Here is a 17,896-nt window from a genome sequence, read left to right as displayed (position 1 = left end):
GATGTGGATTTTTTTTTATTTGGCTGTAGCCAAAGGCAGTTTGTTTGCCGAAGGGCTGGAAAGCGGTACAAGAATAAGTGTAGGCAACAGTGAATCATGGTGGAACTTCTTTGCAGGCTTGAGGCTGCATTTCTGCAAATATAGTTGGGGATTTGGTCAGAATTGATGGTCTCCTCAATGCTAAGAAGTACAGGCACCTGATTGGCCCCAGATTTATTCTGCAGCATCACAACTGCTCAAAACATACAGCCAAAGTCATTAAGAATTATACTCAGCGTATTGAAGAACAAGAACTCCTGAAGTAATGGTATGGCCCCACAGAGCCCTTATTTTAACAGTCTTGGGAAAACTAGGTAGGCTGAATGGTTCTTATCTGGCATCACTTTCCATGTTTCCATCATCGAGTCTGTCTGGGATTACATGAAGAGAGAGCAGCAATTGAAGCCACCTAAATCCACCAAAGAACTGTGGTTAGTTCTCCGAGATGTTTGAAGCAACCTACCCGCTAAGCTCCTTAAAAAATTGTGTGCAAGTGTACCTAGACGAATTGATGTATCCAGAAAACCTTTCTTTGAAACAGTCATTTGGACCTGTCCCCACCTGTTTTCTATAGTAATGAGTGAAAGTGGATGTTTAGCAGCAAGGAAATGTTTCACCACTGCTTTTTAATGTAGTTCCGTCTTTGGCCAACCTGTGGCCCTGAATACGTTTCCTTCAATGTTAGATCATTCTTCCCCACGTACGAAGTACCCATTGACGTACCAGAAATCTGACTATAGAACCTTTCCTCAAAAGAAAAATAATTTAATGTCAGTGTCAATTCTAGCAACTACGTTACATATTCAATCGGAGGACCATTTGACATCAAGAGACACCAGTATCATTGTTAGATCAGGTACTCCAATATTGTTGAGTAATTTAATTAACTGTGGCATGTCTTTCAGGGACATACGTAGAGACAGAACTGGTTCTTTAAACAGATAAGCCACTGGACAATAGATGGGAGTAGACTCCCTTTACCTGAACCAATTAACCTCCCAGGTGGAGATGTTATTATGCTTATAAATTTTGGGCATACTGTACAATATAGGGTGTCTTTGCAACAGAAACTCATGCAGCTTTTAAAATAAATATCCAGCATGCTTACCTTGATCTAAGGTCGTAGTTATTTTTCTGCAAACACATCTATGGGGTCACTTTTCAGTCTTCTGTGTGTAAATTCATCGCCAAGCTGCTCCAATGTGTAATTTCTGTAATTCATGAGCATAACATGTCCACCTGGGAAGCCAGTTGTTTCGGCTAAAGAAAATCTACTCAAACCTATTGCCCAGTGACTTGATTATTTGTGGAAAGAACTACGTCTCTACATACACGCCTGAAAAACACGCCATAATTAATATTTAAATATTCGAGTATATTCATGTTTCGGGTACCACCCACATTCTTTTGAAATTTGCAGAAAATATATGACTATACTAACGTTTTATCAATGATGTGTCAATATGTTGGATGGGGTCATGGCAGAACTACAAAAGATGATTACATACCTTAATGACTCAATGTCTGCTTTGCTTTGGACTGGAGTTGTGACAATATCTATTACTTGGGACTGATGATGTTCAACAATATGGTGGTACAATGGGTATACATTACACTACGGGGATTCAGGGGCTATCACAGACGAGAACTTAAAGAAGCACAAAAGAAGGCCTTGCAACCAAGAGCCGCCGAGTTAGATATCCAGCATAGGATTGTATTCCCTGTGGCATACCATACATGGACACAGTAAATTGCTGAAGAACAATGAAACTCTACCCGAGTCATTTAAAAATCAACCAATGATGTGTTATAAAACCTAAGAGATAAGCTAAGAAATATAAGCCTGTGGACAACAGGGGGCTCCTACTATTGTTTGAAATGTGTAATTTGTGGACCCCGGGTTCCCATCTTGCCCAGCCACTTAAAACAAACAGTATAACAGACACAGAATTACATGTTTAATGGACCAAGTCATGTACAAAATACTATGTCCGTGTGAATTGGCATGCATGAGCAAAACTGATCTAGCATTGTGGGAACTTATCTGGGGCCATATGTACCGCTTTCAGAGATAGAACTAAAGAAAAACCAGTGGCAAAACCTTTCCTTGCTGCAAAACATCCACTTTCCTCATTGAGGTTCATTGCTATAGACCACATGCTATATACCACCCATCAGCAGGAGGTGGGGGGCAGGTCCGAACAACTGTTGTGCAGAGAAGGCGTTCTGGATACTGATATTGGATACAGTTGTTCCAAAAGGTCTAAATGAGAATGTACGTATGTCATGTTTCCTACATACAAGATGGTCTCTGAAGAAGTAGGTGACTGTATCGTATTTGGGACTCAATAGGTTTTAATGTTACTACATTGTGTGCACTATAGGGCGCAGGGACCCTGTATTATTTAAACAAGCATATACTTAAACAAGTATATGTGGCTGAATTGTATTGAGGACTCCAATAAGCCTTAGTGTTACTACATTCATGGCTGTATTGTGAGACTCCAAAAGGCTTTACTACATCATGAGCACTATGGAGCAGAGGGACTCTGTATTACTTAAACAAGTATATGTCCTGTTCATTGTATGTCCTTACCTCTATGGTAACCCGGCGTATCCAGGTTAAACTATTGATTGCACCTTCAATTATCGATTGATTGTGGAAGGCCCTGGAGATGGGGGGTGGGTGACACATGAGTTGGTTTTAGCATTTATATCTCATTGTGAGGAGTTGCAGGTTGTCTTCATAAAGGTCTTTAAGTGAGACTGAAACATCCATTTATGTATGAATAAACCACTTGATATAAGGACATTTGTATTTACCACGCTACAGCATCTGGGTGCATAGAGATGGCTTCGATAAGTGTAGGAGACAAGGATTTTTAATATATATATATGTGTATGTATATATAGATATATTTATATATATATATATATTTGTTACACTTTTCTCTAAAAACCAAAGAAAGCCCCACACTGATGTTTTATGTGTTGGAATTACTTGCCAAATGTCTGCCATTGAATACATTGGAAAAAATAAAATCTACTAGTTCACAATATAAAAGACAAATTTATTGCCAATAAGCTCTCAATTTTTTTTTCTTTATTAGTATTTCAGTAGGACCTCTTTCTCCTTCTGATGAAAAATCTGGTCATAAGCATCTCTCATTAAAAATAAAATTATTTGAAATAAATAAATATATAAAATAAATATCATATACGTTTTATAAATAGTTTTGTCCTTATGCACAGTATCCATGCTTGCATCTATATAACGTTCCTTGAAAACAGGAGCATCATGAGTTGAGGCGTAGGGTGAGTTCCACAAACGTGTGCAACCAGAAAGATTTTAGGAGAACGCTGTCCAAAAGACTGGGGCTGTCATGTGAAGGCTGAATCCAAACTCGTCGGCAGCAACTGCGTCCATTACACCACTTGTGAGATCTTACGCGGGGTTCATTGTAGTCTTAGTCAGTTGCAGGCACTGAGTTGATTGAGTTGGCATTGGCAATTATATATTTGTTATATTCCATTTCCAACAAGTATAAATACACAAACAGAAATAGGCTGCCTATGGTAAACAGATGCTGGGTCTCCCATCATGGGCAACCAGTATTTAGTTGCCTGGGCATGATGAGAGCTATAGTCTACAGCAGCTCCTTGCCAGAGGATGCCCGTCGCTGCACATAAAGCAACAATTTGGCCCCATCTTAAGTGCCAATATTTCTATGATTTATAGATAATTCATAGTACGTAAGCGTGAACAGGTTAGTGGTTCTGAGTTTTTTTGGGTTTTTTTTCGTACAAAAAAGAAGTCGGAGAGAGCAATAGTGTTCTTTCATAAAGCCTTATTGTGGTACAACAAAGCAGGCCTAGAACACAAGTAAATATTATAATTCCCTTTCTTTACAGCTCTTAGAAAATCCAGAATTATATGGGCAGAATAGGAAATATGTAGGCGATGCTGTGAATTCAACCTTGAATTCCAGAACACAAAATACCTATGGTTGGATTCAAACCTGTGCTATATGCATTGCATTTATCTCTGAGGCCGTGAGGGAAGCTGCTACTGGATTTAAATCTGTATTATATATTTTGGGGATAGATATTTTCAAAATGTGTCTCCAGGAAAGAGGAATTTGGAAAAATAGAAAAACTCAGATTAACAGTTCCCAACAGCTTCTAGTCAAGTTCATCTATTGCTTATGAATGAATTCAGTGATTTTTCACAGTCGTTAAGTATTAATTTGCAGAGATGGGTAGTAGCTAGGTTGAGTTAATCCTATATTTTTGGGGGTATTTGTCTGGGTTAGTGTTAATGGACTATACACCACAGCACCAGTCCTGCTCCTTGTTATACCCAAGCATTCTTATTCCACTGTGTCAGGAATTCCAAAAAGAATCCCCCCCTTTAGATTTTGTAACGCATGAACAAAAATGAGTTACCCTTATAATGATAATGCTTTTCTACATTCAAGCACAGTACCATTACTCTTATTATCTGGATCCTTCAGCAACTGGGGATTACTGGATAGTGCATCGCTTGCCCCTACTGTACTGAAGGTGTTAATGCAGCTCACCAGAAATGGCTATTTATATATGGTCCCAGAATCTGGTAACCAGTGGTAAAAGTTTGTTGGTAGAGAATAGTACAAAGTACCTATTGTCTTATTATTTACAAATTAAAGCATCTTCTTAGTTAAAAAAAAAAGAAAAAGTGGTCTATATTCAAAAGGCCCGCTCCCTTTCTCCTAGAGCGCCGACCTCTTAAACATGCTCTCTCTCGCAGCATTTCTAAAGGCAGCACTCCATCCACTATATGAGTCCCAGGTATGTACAAATAGTGTCAGTAGCCAGCAGAATATCACCTATAGTGGAACAGGTCTCTGTACATGACTGGTATTTTGCTGTCATCCACAGGCCTTGGTAAGAAGTGTGTGAACTTTTGGTGTCTCTTAGTCTTGGGCCCGTATCTTGGAGAACCGTCTTTGTTTAGAGCCACATAGAATTGCTTCTCTGAGTCCGAATGTTTATACAAAGTCGATGCATAGGTGTTGTACCAATTCTCTTCAAATTGCTCGCGGAAAACACATTCTCTGTTCAGTTTCTTCTGCGAAACAACAAAAAAAATGTACATGAAGTTTACACGTTTGAGTAATGAAGAACCGTATGCAGCCCCTGGCTGTGGTGCTCCAACACACCTGCATCCCACTGATTGGAGGACCAAGTATTTTACATTAGGCAAATATCAGCAAATTATCTGTGTATTTCAAATTCCTTCAAGGCTGAGTGATTCTGATCAGTATCGGCTAGAAACACCTAATATATTTGTGTACAGTAAAGTAAGGCAGCAAACCATTTGTTAAGATGAATTGAGATGATTAAATTATATATATATATTTTTTTTTCTAAAAACCAAAACGAAAACTTTGCCAGAGGTTTAACTTGATTCCAAGAATGCAACAGTCATTAAATGTACATGATTAAGCAAGCTGGCATCTGTATTAAATAGGCCAAAATATAATATAAAAAATATAAGTATTAAATGAGGCTACTCCCATATAGGATTGGTTCAAGCTCAAGATTTCTGTCTTAGGTTAGTAAATCAGGAGGATTGCAAACCCGAAAGCGGAAATAATCTCGCCCTCTGGTCCATGGCCCTAGGAATGTCCCACGGGTCCCATGTGGAGGACCTCTGTCTTCCCTGTATTATTTATCTGTATTGGGTGGATTTGGTGAATTTTACTTTCTGCCTACATTGCTCAAAACTCATTTTCTTATTAAAACCAAAACCAAAGCATAATATAGCGTTCCTGTCATATAGAAGTTAGCAAAGAGTTTATCTAAATAATGAACATCACCAACGCCACTGATTGAGGCCTAAATTTTTTTTTTGCCTCTCATACACAGTAAAAATAAGCTTCTCCCTCCTTACGCTCTCTTAGTGCCACTGAGAGTTTTAGGTGTCCTGAGCAAATATGGGTAAGGGGCACCAAGTGCTATAGAAAGCCAAGAAAGGACGTGCGTTCGCATGTAGACACGATGTAAAGTTACCAAAACTGTTGCCTCTCTTACATCGGTGTATATTTATAGACGCCCCATGCAGGGTAGGTGGTTATGTAAGGCAGCATTGTCTATAGGCCCTACATAAGGTATCGTCTTTATGTGTTCTGAGTAGCACCCTGGATAACAGTGGGTTAACATACTGTATATTTTTGTACATGTATCCTCCCAGCTGGTGCTCTGGACCAAAAAAACATTTTTTTCCTTGGACTGAGAATGTTTTCTTTTTAGCATTGCTAATTGTGTCTTTGATCATTTTAATAGGAAAATCTCCACCTGTACATAGATTTTTTGAAGATTGTTCCCTTATGCCTTGGCACAGACAATATATGTTTTCAACATGAATTTTACAGCTTTGACTTAAAAGAAGCTGGCTTGCAAGTGACACATAGCAGGGCCAGCTCAAATCCGCAGAGGGAAGGGAGCAGGCTATTGTAGAAACACATTTTTAATCATGAAATGACTACCACATGTATATATGTTTCTGAAAAACGAGACTCTGCAGAATTTTTTTTTTTTTTTTGCGTTTTTTTCTTCTTCAAAAGAAATAATTTAGCAAAACCAGCAGAGTATAATGCAAAGTAAATATCTGCAAAAATGCACCAGTTTCCCCAAAAATGCTAGAAGGGTGTGTGATACATTGAAAACCAACGCATTGAACACCTTTTGAGCAATTAAGTGGTTAAAAAGAGATCAAGATTTTACCCATCCCCCACTCCGTTCATTTTTTTTTCTATATTCTTTTGGCAGTAAAACTGCTGTGATGTTCAGTCTAGAAGGTGAAATATAATGAGCTATTTGGCAATGGGTTCTGACAAAAGATATACAGAATTTAGTGAGCGGTATTTTTTTTATTCTTCACTTTACTTTAGTTGAGTTTACTTTGCAAAACGATTAAACGCAAATCTTATATCTGAGTGGATTAGTGCTCAGAAATGTAGTTCACAATATGAGTACTACAAACTATGATTTCTAATTCTATTCTGCTGTCATAAGTATATTTTAGTTAAATAACAGGTAGTCAGCTACAGGTTACTTACCCCTAGTCAAGGACAAAACAATGAAACCAGGTAAGTAATCCACTTATCTAAAAAGTAATTTAAAACACATAAAAAAACTAATTTATTAAATTCTGTTAGTACCCAGCTCTTTCTTTATAGACATATTTCTAGTTAACAGATAGAGCTGGACTTCCCCTTAGACAACTAGAGTCATAAGAGGGATTCAGCCTTTAGGGTCCAAGGGTCAAGTGATGAGATTAGAGAGCTACCCAGACCCACTAGCGTGGACTCATGGAAGCCTATCATTTTGCAGTGAAGAACTAAAACCTTCTCGCCAGCATATGATGTCATCTCCTGCTGCTTCAAATCATCAGGCAGAGGAGACAAAGGCCGCCGGTAAAAATAAGCGTAGGTCATTTAAAAATGTACCTTTTTTGCTTAAAAGAAGTTAATTCTGTTTGAAAGACTGGGGACCCTAACCCAAGTTCAGTGATTGATGTTGTATTTCAGTGTTAGCCCCAAGAGAAACCCAAGTTTCTGTCTACATGTTTTTCCCCCTGATTTTCACAAGGAAAATGGATATAACTGTACTAGACCAAATGAAGATGAAGCCTTTAGTTGAAGCTGATACCTTTTATTGGGCCAACACAGAAAAAGATGTAAAGACACATACTTCAGTGGTCTCTTCCCCATCTTGGAATCAAGGAATATTGGCTTCTGTGCTACACACAGCATTGGGAAAGCCTACAGATGTATGTGATACATTGTGACTCCATACCATAAACAAGTTGTTATAGGGACAGTAAAGACCCTATATTTTTGAGGGTTTTCATACACATGGACTCTGATGCATTTTACGTGCATCCAGATCAGTGCCTGCGTTATCTTGTTAAACGGAAAGCATACTTAAGTACACTCAAAATCCAATGGGGTCCATGTAAAATGGATTCCAATATACATTTTACATAAAACCAGGGCTAGCATGTTCCTTTGAGGAGGCTGCTTCACAGTGGAGCCAAGTGAATTGTTCAGTCTAAAAGACAGTTCTCATCAGTGTTCATTAACATGGTTAAACCTTTAGGTATATGTTTAACCAGCTGCTGTGCAGGGCTCCATTCTCCCAAGTTCCAAATTCTTTCAATTACACAATCTTATGCCCCTGGGCATTAAAGCAGTGAAACGTTGCCCGTAACCTAATTACTAAGGTTCTATCATCTTATGAGATCAAGATTTATTCAAATTAAAGAATGTGATTATCATAAGCCAACACAGCTTGATGAAAACTGGGTGAGGCTCTACAAAAACCAGAAGGGACACTATATTATAATCCGTGCATTCCGCTTGCCTCCTGAGCTATGGGAATTTTATATAAATATCATAACACTAAGTAAGGATCTCCCGGTGTAGCATATATCCATAAATATATATATTAGTAGAAGGAAATTTGAACTTACCGACCCATACAGTTCTCCTCCCTCATTCATGGCCAGGTACAGTCCAGAATCCACTCCACGGATGCTAACAAGCCCAACTGCCAAGCTAATGAACTCCAGGATTCCTAAGGAACAAAGTGACACTGTGAGTATTAAAATGTAAAAGGCAGAAAGTGATGTAGATAATTAGTCAGGTAAATACCTATTCTTGATATACATTAAAGGGACACTTCAGCCATCACCTGCCCTTAATTGCATATGACAGATGAGTGTCCATTCCCGATGAATGTTCTTATTCCCTTGCAAATGTACCTTTGCCTGCCCCTAGCAACTTGTTGGCTGAATACATCTCCTCATTGCCAAAGTGCCTATACACACACACACGTTCCCAGGGGATCTAACAATACCCCCATGTGTATGCACAGAAATTTCTAGCATTCGGTGGGAGTACTTCCTTGCTGCTAACTGGAGAACTTCAACCTGTATGAGGAAAAAGCAGTTGCTTCAATGAGAAGCTGCAGGACATCATCCTCTCTGCAGTCTTACTTTTCACGCCACCTTTGGCATCACTGGCAAGAAATTGCTCCCACTAAAAAAGTGGGAACATTTTATGAACTCGTGAGCAAACCAGCACTGGAGCTGACTGGCTGCGAGTATCGCTCACCTGTGTAGTGACCAGCAGTAAACAGGTTTAGCCAAACACATCTCCTGCAAATGGCGGCGCTCGGGGCGGGAAAGAAGCCAATGCATGCGGAGAGCGCATAATGCTGAATGAAAATGGTAATTAGACGGAGACACTAAGCTGTCATGTGCATTGAAGTGACTGGGAACAATTATCCAAAGTTTTATGACATTTTCAGAGTAAGAACAGGATGAGCGTTTTATTGTGGACAGTATATCTCAAACCCAGTAGCATGCCAAGGTTAATCTCCATTAAGGCTAGATATCGGGGACAGCAGACTATGTGAACATGTGCTTTATAGCGGTAAGGATGTAATTATGAAACAGCATGAGGAATGGCAGGGAGTATACATCCATCCTCCAAAAAATGAGGTACGATTTGTACCCAAAAGACGTCAAGCTCCACCAAAAGAAAATCTGGCTCTGAAACTTCTAGACATGTTTTACTATTGACCTTTCAATATCAAAGGCATTTAATTATTATCCTGTACAACCAAATAATACAAAACTTTGGCAGAAAGCTCAGGCTATAGGCCAGATGCAGGCTCTAATAAGGTCCCAAGTGAAGCTCATTTGGCTCAGCAAATACACCTAGCACCACACCTAGATTGAGCAAGCTCTTATGCTTGGTTTCCCTTTGATTCCATCTGCACAGCCAGGATATCATACTCCAAGATCAATATAACCGTATAAAACCACTATATACGTTAACTACAAATGCCAAGTGTTAGTAACCATTTAAGCCGCATAACTAACATCATCAGTTAATTGTTACAGAGGGAAAACATCTATCCACGGACTAGATGATCATTTCCCATTTGTCGTTGACTCACTAAAGGCTGGTAAATTAAGTCTAATGGCGTCTTGAAGTATCTTTCTATGCAGTCCTAGTTGTCATGCTTGAAGGACCCTTTTCCCCTTTTTTTCTAAGTCCTGCCAGAGAATAAAAGACCTGGAAATGACCCCCCGATCTATTAGAGCAAAATGGATTACTCATCGTAGATGTGCAGGTGCTTTAATCGTATGGCTTCAAGGAATATCGATTTATTGGGAAAATGGGATAGGGAAAAACAGTTAAGGAGGAAGAGGCTTTAAGTGATGCTGCCTGTATGTTCTCAGGTGATCATCTACTGCTCTGTTATAATAAACCACAGAGGTAGCATGTAGTGGTTGATAAAAGGCTGCATGATTTACAGTACAGAAGAGCACCAGCAGTCGTCAGCTCCATATGGAAGCTGTTTATTGGGAGCAATTTCAGTCAAAACATAGTACGTGACGTCCTGGTCATGCCCCTTTGTGCTCTGATGCACCAGATGCTGTAATTAGGCAGCAGTTTGGAAGCACATGCTTCTCCTCATAACACCAGCGCTGGCACGAGACAGCATCCAGCTGTAATACGCAGGCCGGGCAATCAATGGACATCCAGTGACTGCTAAAGTGCAATTTCCATCACTGCTTGCCGAGAGAGATTAGACTTCCAGTTCAATGACAGTTAGAAGCCAACAAGAAAACATAAGAAACACCATGCAACTAGCGAACATTTTGGTTGGGGATCCATTAAATAGTTTGGTGTACGGTTCTGCAGGAATTTAACAGGATTGGACCGGTTCCTTTAGAAGCAAAGCGATATGGATGCAAAGGTCTAATCGTTGGATCACTTCATTGGAAGTGAAGAAAGCTGAGCTTGCTTATAGTACTATAGATTGTTTCATAAAGAGTGACTGCCTGGATCACAACAAGGAAAGAAAAACACCCCAAAAGCTGCCTAACATTAAATATATGCAGAATAAACACAACTGTGACAATAATCTATAAATTATAAGTGTTTTTAAAAGTGAGCAATTAAAAACTATGAGTTATCTATAATAATAATAATAGTATTTAGAACTTATTTAGATCATGTGATCTGACCAATATCTCTCAACACAACATTGTCTATTTTAATTTTTTAATTATTAAAAAAAAAACGATATGGTTCAGCGTAGCAGACATTATGTTTTCCCGCAGAACTCAGAAGAGGCAGCTGATGGGGCAAATACACATCCAACCCACAATGACAGCCCTATTCTATTCCTTAGCATCCTTCTTTTAGCTTTAAGTCTTGTTGACAGGAATAAGTCAACAGGAAGCAGCTAGAGCTAGTTAACCTCTTCCCGCAGAAAGCCCATTATCTCAGGTGAGAAATAAATCACTTCCTTTTGTTATAATTTTCATTATAATGTGTTGTTCAGGGACTGAATTAGTTGTCGCCTGAGGGTGTTTTCCCGACGACCTCTACAGGGGGCTGCATGAAGATAAAATGGGTGAGACGACGTGCATTGTATTGGGCACTTAACAAAGAAACAAAAACTAATTTCAGTTCCACGAACGAAACAAATGGTGTCAAGAGAAACTACATGTTGTTTAAGCATAACTATGGGACGAGCATTTGTGAAATCTGCCAACTTTTTTGTGAAACCTTCACATCATGTCACGTAGGTGGGCTTCCTGTCATGCCATAGTGTGGCTCTGACATAAAGAAAATAATAAAGCAATTTATTATATGTATTTACTATTACGGAATTTCTAAAACCCATTGAAATACACTTCAGTTTCTGGTATCTTTTCTAGACCCTGTGAATTACATCTGTAATTTTAATGAATACCCAAACAATATTATTTGTCATTGATAGCAACATATAAGTTGGTAAAATAATAAAAAACACAATGACCTCCTACAACCAGGGCAAAAAACAAAATCAAATGCAATTTCTTTACATGGCTATATACTTTGTACTGTGCATAGAATGTATCGTAGACTGGGTGATCTTTCGGATTGTCTCTAGGAAGTCCTTGTCTCCTAGACTAAAGCTTGCCATCTAAGTTTGATGTCTTGAGGACTAGTCCCTTGTCATATTAAGAAGATGTGAACTAGAAAAATGGATATAATCATAAATGGTTAAACCTGTAGAGGAAAGAATTAGATGACAGACGCGCTAAGTTTTGTTTGTCTAACATCATAGAGAGAACAATAAACATTTTAAATAAGTGAAACCGCACCTGTAAGGGCCAATCTCTGTGATCTTTTCCTGCAAGAAGGCCTGAGTTGGCCGTTTACAATGCAAAATTAAATCTGAGAGAACTTCCAAGGGCTCTCATGAGATTAACCTGCTTGCAATACATAGCGCTCTGTAGATTCAGAGAAGGATTCTATCTATGAGCTGTTTCTATGAGACCGCAGGTGTCGTTCCATTAACCACATTAATGATAAGTTGGATGACAAGCAAATCCATGTCCACGTATTTTTCGTTGATGTGTCAGTAAAGAGTTAACAGCACATGAAGGTGCTATACACAAGTACACAATATAGTAGGCTTTCGGGACCCGATTCGGCACAGATTTATGTAAAGACACGAGTTTCCAATAAATTCTATTGGGCTTCGCTTTCAAATCCAGCACAAAACTATTCATTTTACACCGCCTCGGGGAGTGCTGTAATGTACAGACCCAGAACGTCTTATATTGAATGTCTAGACAAGTTCACTTGCACGGATAATGGAGAATGAAACACTTATGGAATGTTACGTGTTAAAAACACAGTGTAAACCTATAGAGGGGTAGGACAAGGACCAGATGGAACAATCAGACAGAGACAGCTGTGATTTACACACTTCTCCCTATTTTTAAGCGAGAATGTCTGCCTTCTATGGGATTACCCACTGAGGTCTAAGGAGGGGATGGCTGGCTCAGACTTTGAATTTTCTGACACAGACATTTTTTTATTTCAAGAACACCTGTCAGCTTTTTCATTCTTTTTTTTTGCAATTCCAACTATATTATGGCTTAATTTTTATGTGTTAGTAACAGTGTTTTTGCTTTGAAATGTTCTATATTTCAATAGTGTGATCCATTTAGTTTTAAAATGTATTATTGCAAACTACCATCATCAAACTATTCCCGGGTTTCCCTTGCTCTTTTATGATGATCTGATTTTAATTTGTTGTTGGTCTAGAATACAGTACTTTATCTTGACGGGCTATGGCTTTACGTACAGACTGTACTTGGTGCTGGATACCAAAATTTGTTTTAGCATCAATTATATATCAAGCTACAGAGACACATGGGGTAAAGGGATGGGTGAAATGGTACATGGTTACAAAAAAACCTATATTAAACTACCCTGCTTATTTATATTTTGTTGCTTTAATATCTTTGTCCCCAATCTGACGCCATGCCGTTATTATACCATTTTATTTACCGTTTTCAGAATAAAGTATATGTTTTTGAAACAAGGCTTATTTTAATAACTGTGTAGCTTGAAAGAAAAGTATTGCAATGCGTTAATACTTTGTGGAGATGATCTAAATGAAATTTTCCAACAGTCACATCTATATAGGCAAGGGTTGGCATAATCTATCAGAGCATAAAATATTTGATTTCTGTATTTTGGCTGATTGGGGAAGCAATTTTCTTTTTGTACGATTCACTTCCTGTTGTGTCTTGTAGCAGTCTGCTGGAAACGCAGTGTACTCTTAAGAGCAAGTGCCAAGGATAATTGCTTCCCTCAGCCCACTGGAAACCAGCATGTGAAAATTCCAATATTTTACGTTCTGTTATGATCCTATTACACATATAGTATAGTAACAGGATGAGAAATATCTTGAACTTTTGGTATGGTTTAGCTTTAAACAGTATTCAATAATTGGGGCTTAAGCATTAAATCATTAACTGATTTGAGTTTGGTTCGGCTTTGCGTGTCTTTAGGTAACACATCGCCACAAATGTTGACAGATTTCTTTATTTTGTTATTTAATTTTGTCTCAAGGAAAATTTACTAAAATACAACTGACATTTATTTTCCATGCACAGTAAATTGTAATGTCATGGTAAATGGTATCCGTTTGTATTACCCATCTAAAGCTGGTATTGAAAATTATGCTAACCCAAAAAAGTGAGAACAAATGTTAAATAAAATTTATGAAAACTGAAACTAGCTGTGTATAATTTTTTATTCCATATACTGTATTATAAATGATGGCTTCTGGTCATTTTGCATAGGGTACTTTAGCTTTTAACCCTTTACATCCCTTTAACTTGATAATGTTTGACTCAAAAAGTCCATTGTGCAACTTGAGACCCTAGTTCACTCTTAAAGAGTGCTACATCCCAATGTATTGTTGAAGCCGAGGCACCTTGGGTTTATCAATCCTTCTCAAGTTTGCTCATCTGATTTTGATTTTCATCCCTATTTATAAAAGCGAATGCTAGGGAACCCCCAAATTACCCCAAACATTGTTTCCTTTCCATGCCTTATAATCTTTTCAACCCTAGAGTAGTGAACTGCTGATGGCCCATCTGAGACTAAATTGGATAATAGGTTTATTTAAGTGTTACATCAAACATTTTGAAAATAAAGTAACAAAAATGAAGTAAAGACACAAATGCATTTGGTACTTATGGGACCTTATACTGTTTAGCATATGTGAGGCGCCCCTCTAAAGTGCGAGGCTTGTGATCAAATCAAATGAAATATGTTATCTTAGCAAGGAAATTCAGAAAACGGATAAGTGCATGGGAACCTGCACTGTGATTCTGGAAAAGGGATGTTGGGAGGGTAGGACCTGGGATGTGTTGACTAATCCCAGACATTCCTTAGAAAAAAAGTAATGTTTTTTTGTGCACCTGCACATAAAGGGAAGTTGGAAAAAAAAAAGAGAAGCTGACATTTCTTGAAAATGAGCACATTTGTTTAGCATTTTAATTCTACCCAAGCGGAAACTGGAGGGGAGAGATGATTTATATTAATCGTGTAATTAGTTCTGTATGTGGCACTGGCGGCTGCGTCTTTTGGTTGGTATGTGGGTTGGCACAGAAGGGGTTAACCCCTTCAATGCCAGACAGAGTCTGCGAGGCATCGCAGAAGGGACACGTAGAGGAAGGACACCTGTTTCCTCTTGGGTGGGACACCCTGCAAGAGCATGGGAGAGGGTCACTGCATATCCACTGCTCCAGGGCACACCTGGAATTTAACTCTTTTGCCGCAAGAAAGAATGCAGCTCAATGGTACATATTGATCACAGCAATGCAGACCATTGCCTGACCTGTTACAGTAACTGCTAAGCCCCAGTTAACTAAATCCTCAACTAACTCCCACCTCCTGTTCTAGTCCATCTAAAATAATAGTCACCACTTACTTAAAAGCAGCTACAACTTAAAAAAACAAGGTAAAAAAGCAACGCGTGGCATGAGCCTCAATGTAATGCAAAAGTGATAACTTTTAGATATTTCAGACTTCAATTAACTTTCATGTGCTTTTCTATCAATGAGGTTCATATACCTCAGGTAATTAGTAAGATAGTATGTGCTGGCTGAAATCAGGTACAAGAGGAAGACTACTCCTTGGCTGATGGGGCAATAAATCTTTTCAAAGAAATGCTTGTTATGCTGGGACACCTGATGTGCTCTCCTTTTATCTGCTTGTTGACCGAAATAATTACTTACTGCACAACATCAAGGAATAAATAGATGCAAACAAAACAAAAGATGTTAAATGTAACCAGTGGGTATCTCTTAAAAATAGATAAATAAAATCCCTTCAATGTCAAAGGTCTTAGTATTTACAGGAGGACCTAAATGTTACAATACATTAAGATCCCCAGACTTCTAAAAACTGTGATATAGTGAATTTTATTCAGAAACTAAATTGAAAAATAATCTAGATCTTAAAGGGAAGACCAAAATAAAAATAATCAGTCCATGAATCCACAATCCTATAGTTCACTTGCCAACCCTAAGGGGTTTAAGGAGTTAAAATAAATTTCCTTATCTATTAGAATGGAGCTCATGCTGCCATGAATCAATGGCACTTACAATGATGCTCTAAAGTCAAAAATATAAACCATTGGGCAGTACTTTTAACCCTTTAGTGACTAATGGTTACCGAATTCTTGAAAAGGTCATAAGCGTACAAGGAAAGTAACATATATAAACTAAGCAAAATGGACTAGGCCATTCACTAGCAAAATTCTGCAATGTATTTGTGATATCAAACAATGTTCATTAAAGTATATCCAGGCGTTAATGACACTAAACAATTGTCCCCAGTAATAAAATTCAAAAAAATATTAAGACTAGTCTATCACCTGCCTCATTCGCCTAACTACATCTATAATGTACACCCTAAAAACAAAAGTAAACATTTTGTCCAAAGAGCTTACAATGACATAAGTAAAATGTAAGAATTGTAGCTAAAACTGTTGAAAAGCACACAGGATGGGAAAAGGACACATTAGCTGTATGTATTACTGTTAGCTATATATTTCACTGGAAGTACTGGCACAGAACACATTGATAATTAATGTTTAACCCATTCAATGCTCTTAGTAAAACAGCTTAAAGAAAAATCTAAAAAAATCTACAATGACTTAGTTATGGTTAAGGCTTCTGGCAAGGATTTTAAATACAGGGATATATGACAGATAGATAGATAGATAGATAGATAGATAGATAGATAGATAGATAGATAGATAGATAGATAGATAGATAGATAGATCCCGGTGGGTGACATCATGCACATGCCACAAACTGTATTTGCTAATGACTCTTCATCCTTATTATGATGACCCCAAAACACAAACCGCTCTACGTCTGCACAGCATCATCTCCGAGTATAAATCGGTCTTAATTTCCAGAAGATGCTGCAGCCTCCACCCGGAGGACCCCGCAGTGGCTGTAGCTTCCTACATCAGATGCCCAAACTCCAGAACTTCCATCACATCGCGAAATCAAACAACTCAGAAAAGAAAGCAGCGATTCGCACCCCAAAGGGATAATACCCCCCATCAAAGAGTTAAAACCCCAGCCCGAGTAAAGTGCGTGGAAGGTCCTCTTACCAAACCTGCTGTGGTCCTGCCGTGTTCCATGTACAGTTCCATTGGGGAAGATTTCCAGATGGAATCCCGTCCGGCAGTAAAGTTGCCTCCTCCGCAGGATCCCCTTCAGGTGGGCAAAATCAGTGGGGGATCCCCTCTGCAGCCTGCCTTCAATCTGCCCCAGCCTCTCGTTCAGGAAGCCAGGAGAATCCGCTAAAGGCAAATTCCCAAGAGAGGAGGGGAATCCGTGTACGTCGAAATCCAGAGATGCCAGGAAGCCACCAACCTCAGCCATGGCAGGAGACTGGCACGGGGAGAGGGGGCACGGTGTGTCTCTGTGGGCAATACACCCTCGGACGCGGGGCAAGTAACAAAGCAAGAGAGAGAAGAAGTGGAAAGGCAAAAAGCCCCGAGTTTGTGTAAATGCACGGAGCGCTTAGATAAAGGCTATGCTGTTGATGTCCATCAACTTGTCGGTGCGATTGTGTCCCAGCAGTTCCACTGCGTCGGTGCGTCCACGAGTAACCTCGTTCACACGGAGAGCCGCAGACCTGTGTCTCTTCATTAATCTGCTCGTGCTTTTCATAGCTGGGATCTGTCTAGCTAGGAGATGAAAACTGCACTTTATATATATACATAACACACTCCCCTTAACATTGACTTACTGGAGATTTAAATACAAGCCACACCTCATTATTATTCCCCTTGGCTAAAGCCTCCCCCCCACCACCACCACCTCTGATCCATTGGGTTCTTTTTTTGGAGAGTGAGAAAAGAAATGTTGCTCTCCCTCTGTTTTATTAAAAAGGAGAAAAATGCAGAACAGATC

General features: G+C 38.9%; 1 protein-coding gene across 1 annotated transcript; it reads right to left on the bottom strand.

The window, feature by feature from the left end:
* Nucleotides 1-3,868: 3,868 nt before the first annotated feature.
* Nucleotides 3,869-17,646, bottom strand: FGF16 (fibroblast growth factor 16). The gene is made up of 3 exons (XM_053473157.1): nucleotides 17,089-17,646; nucleotides 8,558-8,661; nucleotides 3,869-5,149 (listed from the first exon to the last, which is right to left on the bottom strand). Exons 1-3 carry the CDS (start codon nucleotides 17,360-17,362, stop codon nucleotides 4,904-4,906), a joined length of 624 nt encoding a protein of 207 aa, XP_053329132.1. The 5' UTR covers nucleotides 17,363-17,646; the 3' UTR covers nucleotides 3,869-4,903.
* Nucleotides 17,647-17,896: the final 250 nt, after the last annotated feature.

This window comes from Spea bombifrons, chromosome 8 (genome assembly GCF_027358695.1).
Source record: "Spea bombifrons isolate aSpeBom1 chromosome 8, aSpeBom1.2.pri, whole genome shotgun sequence".
Classification (NCBI taxonomy): Eukaryota; Metazoa; Chordata; class Amphibia; order Anura; family Pelobatidae; genus Spea; species Spea bombifrons.
Note: the sequence above shows the minus strand (reverse complement) of the source record. Positions and strands in the feature narration are given on the sequence as shown.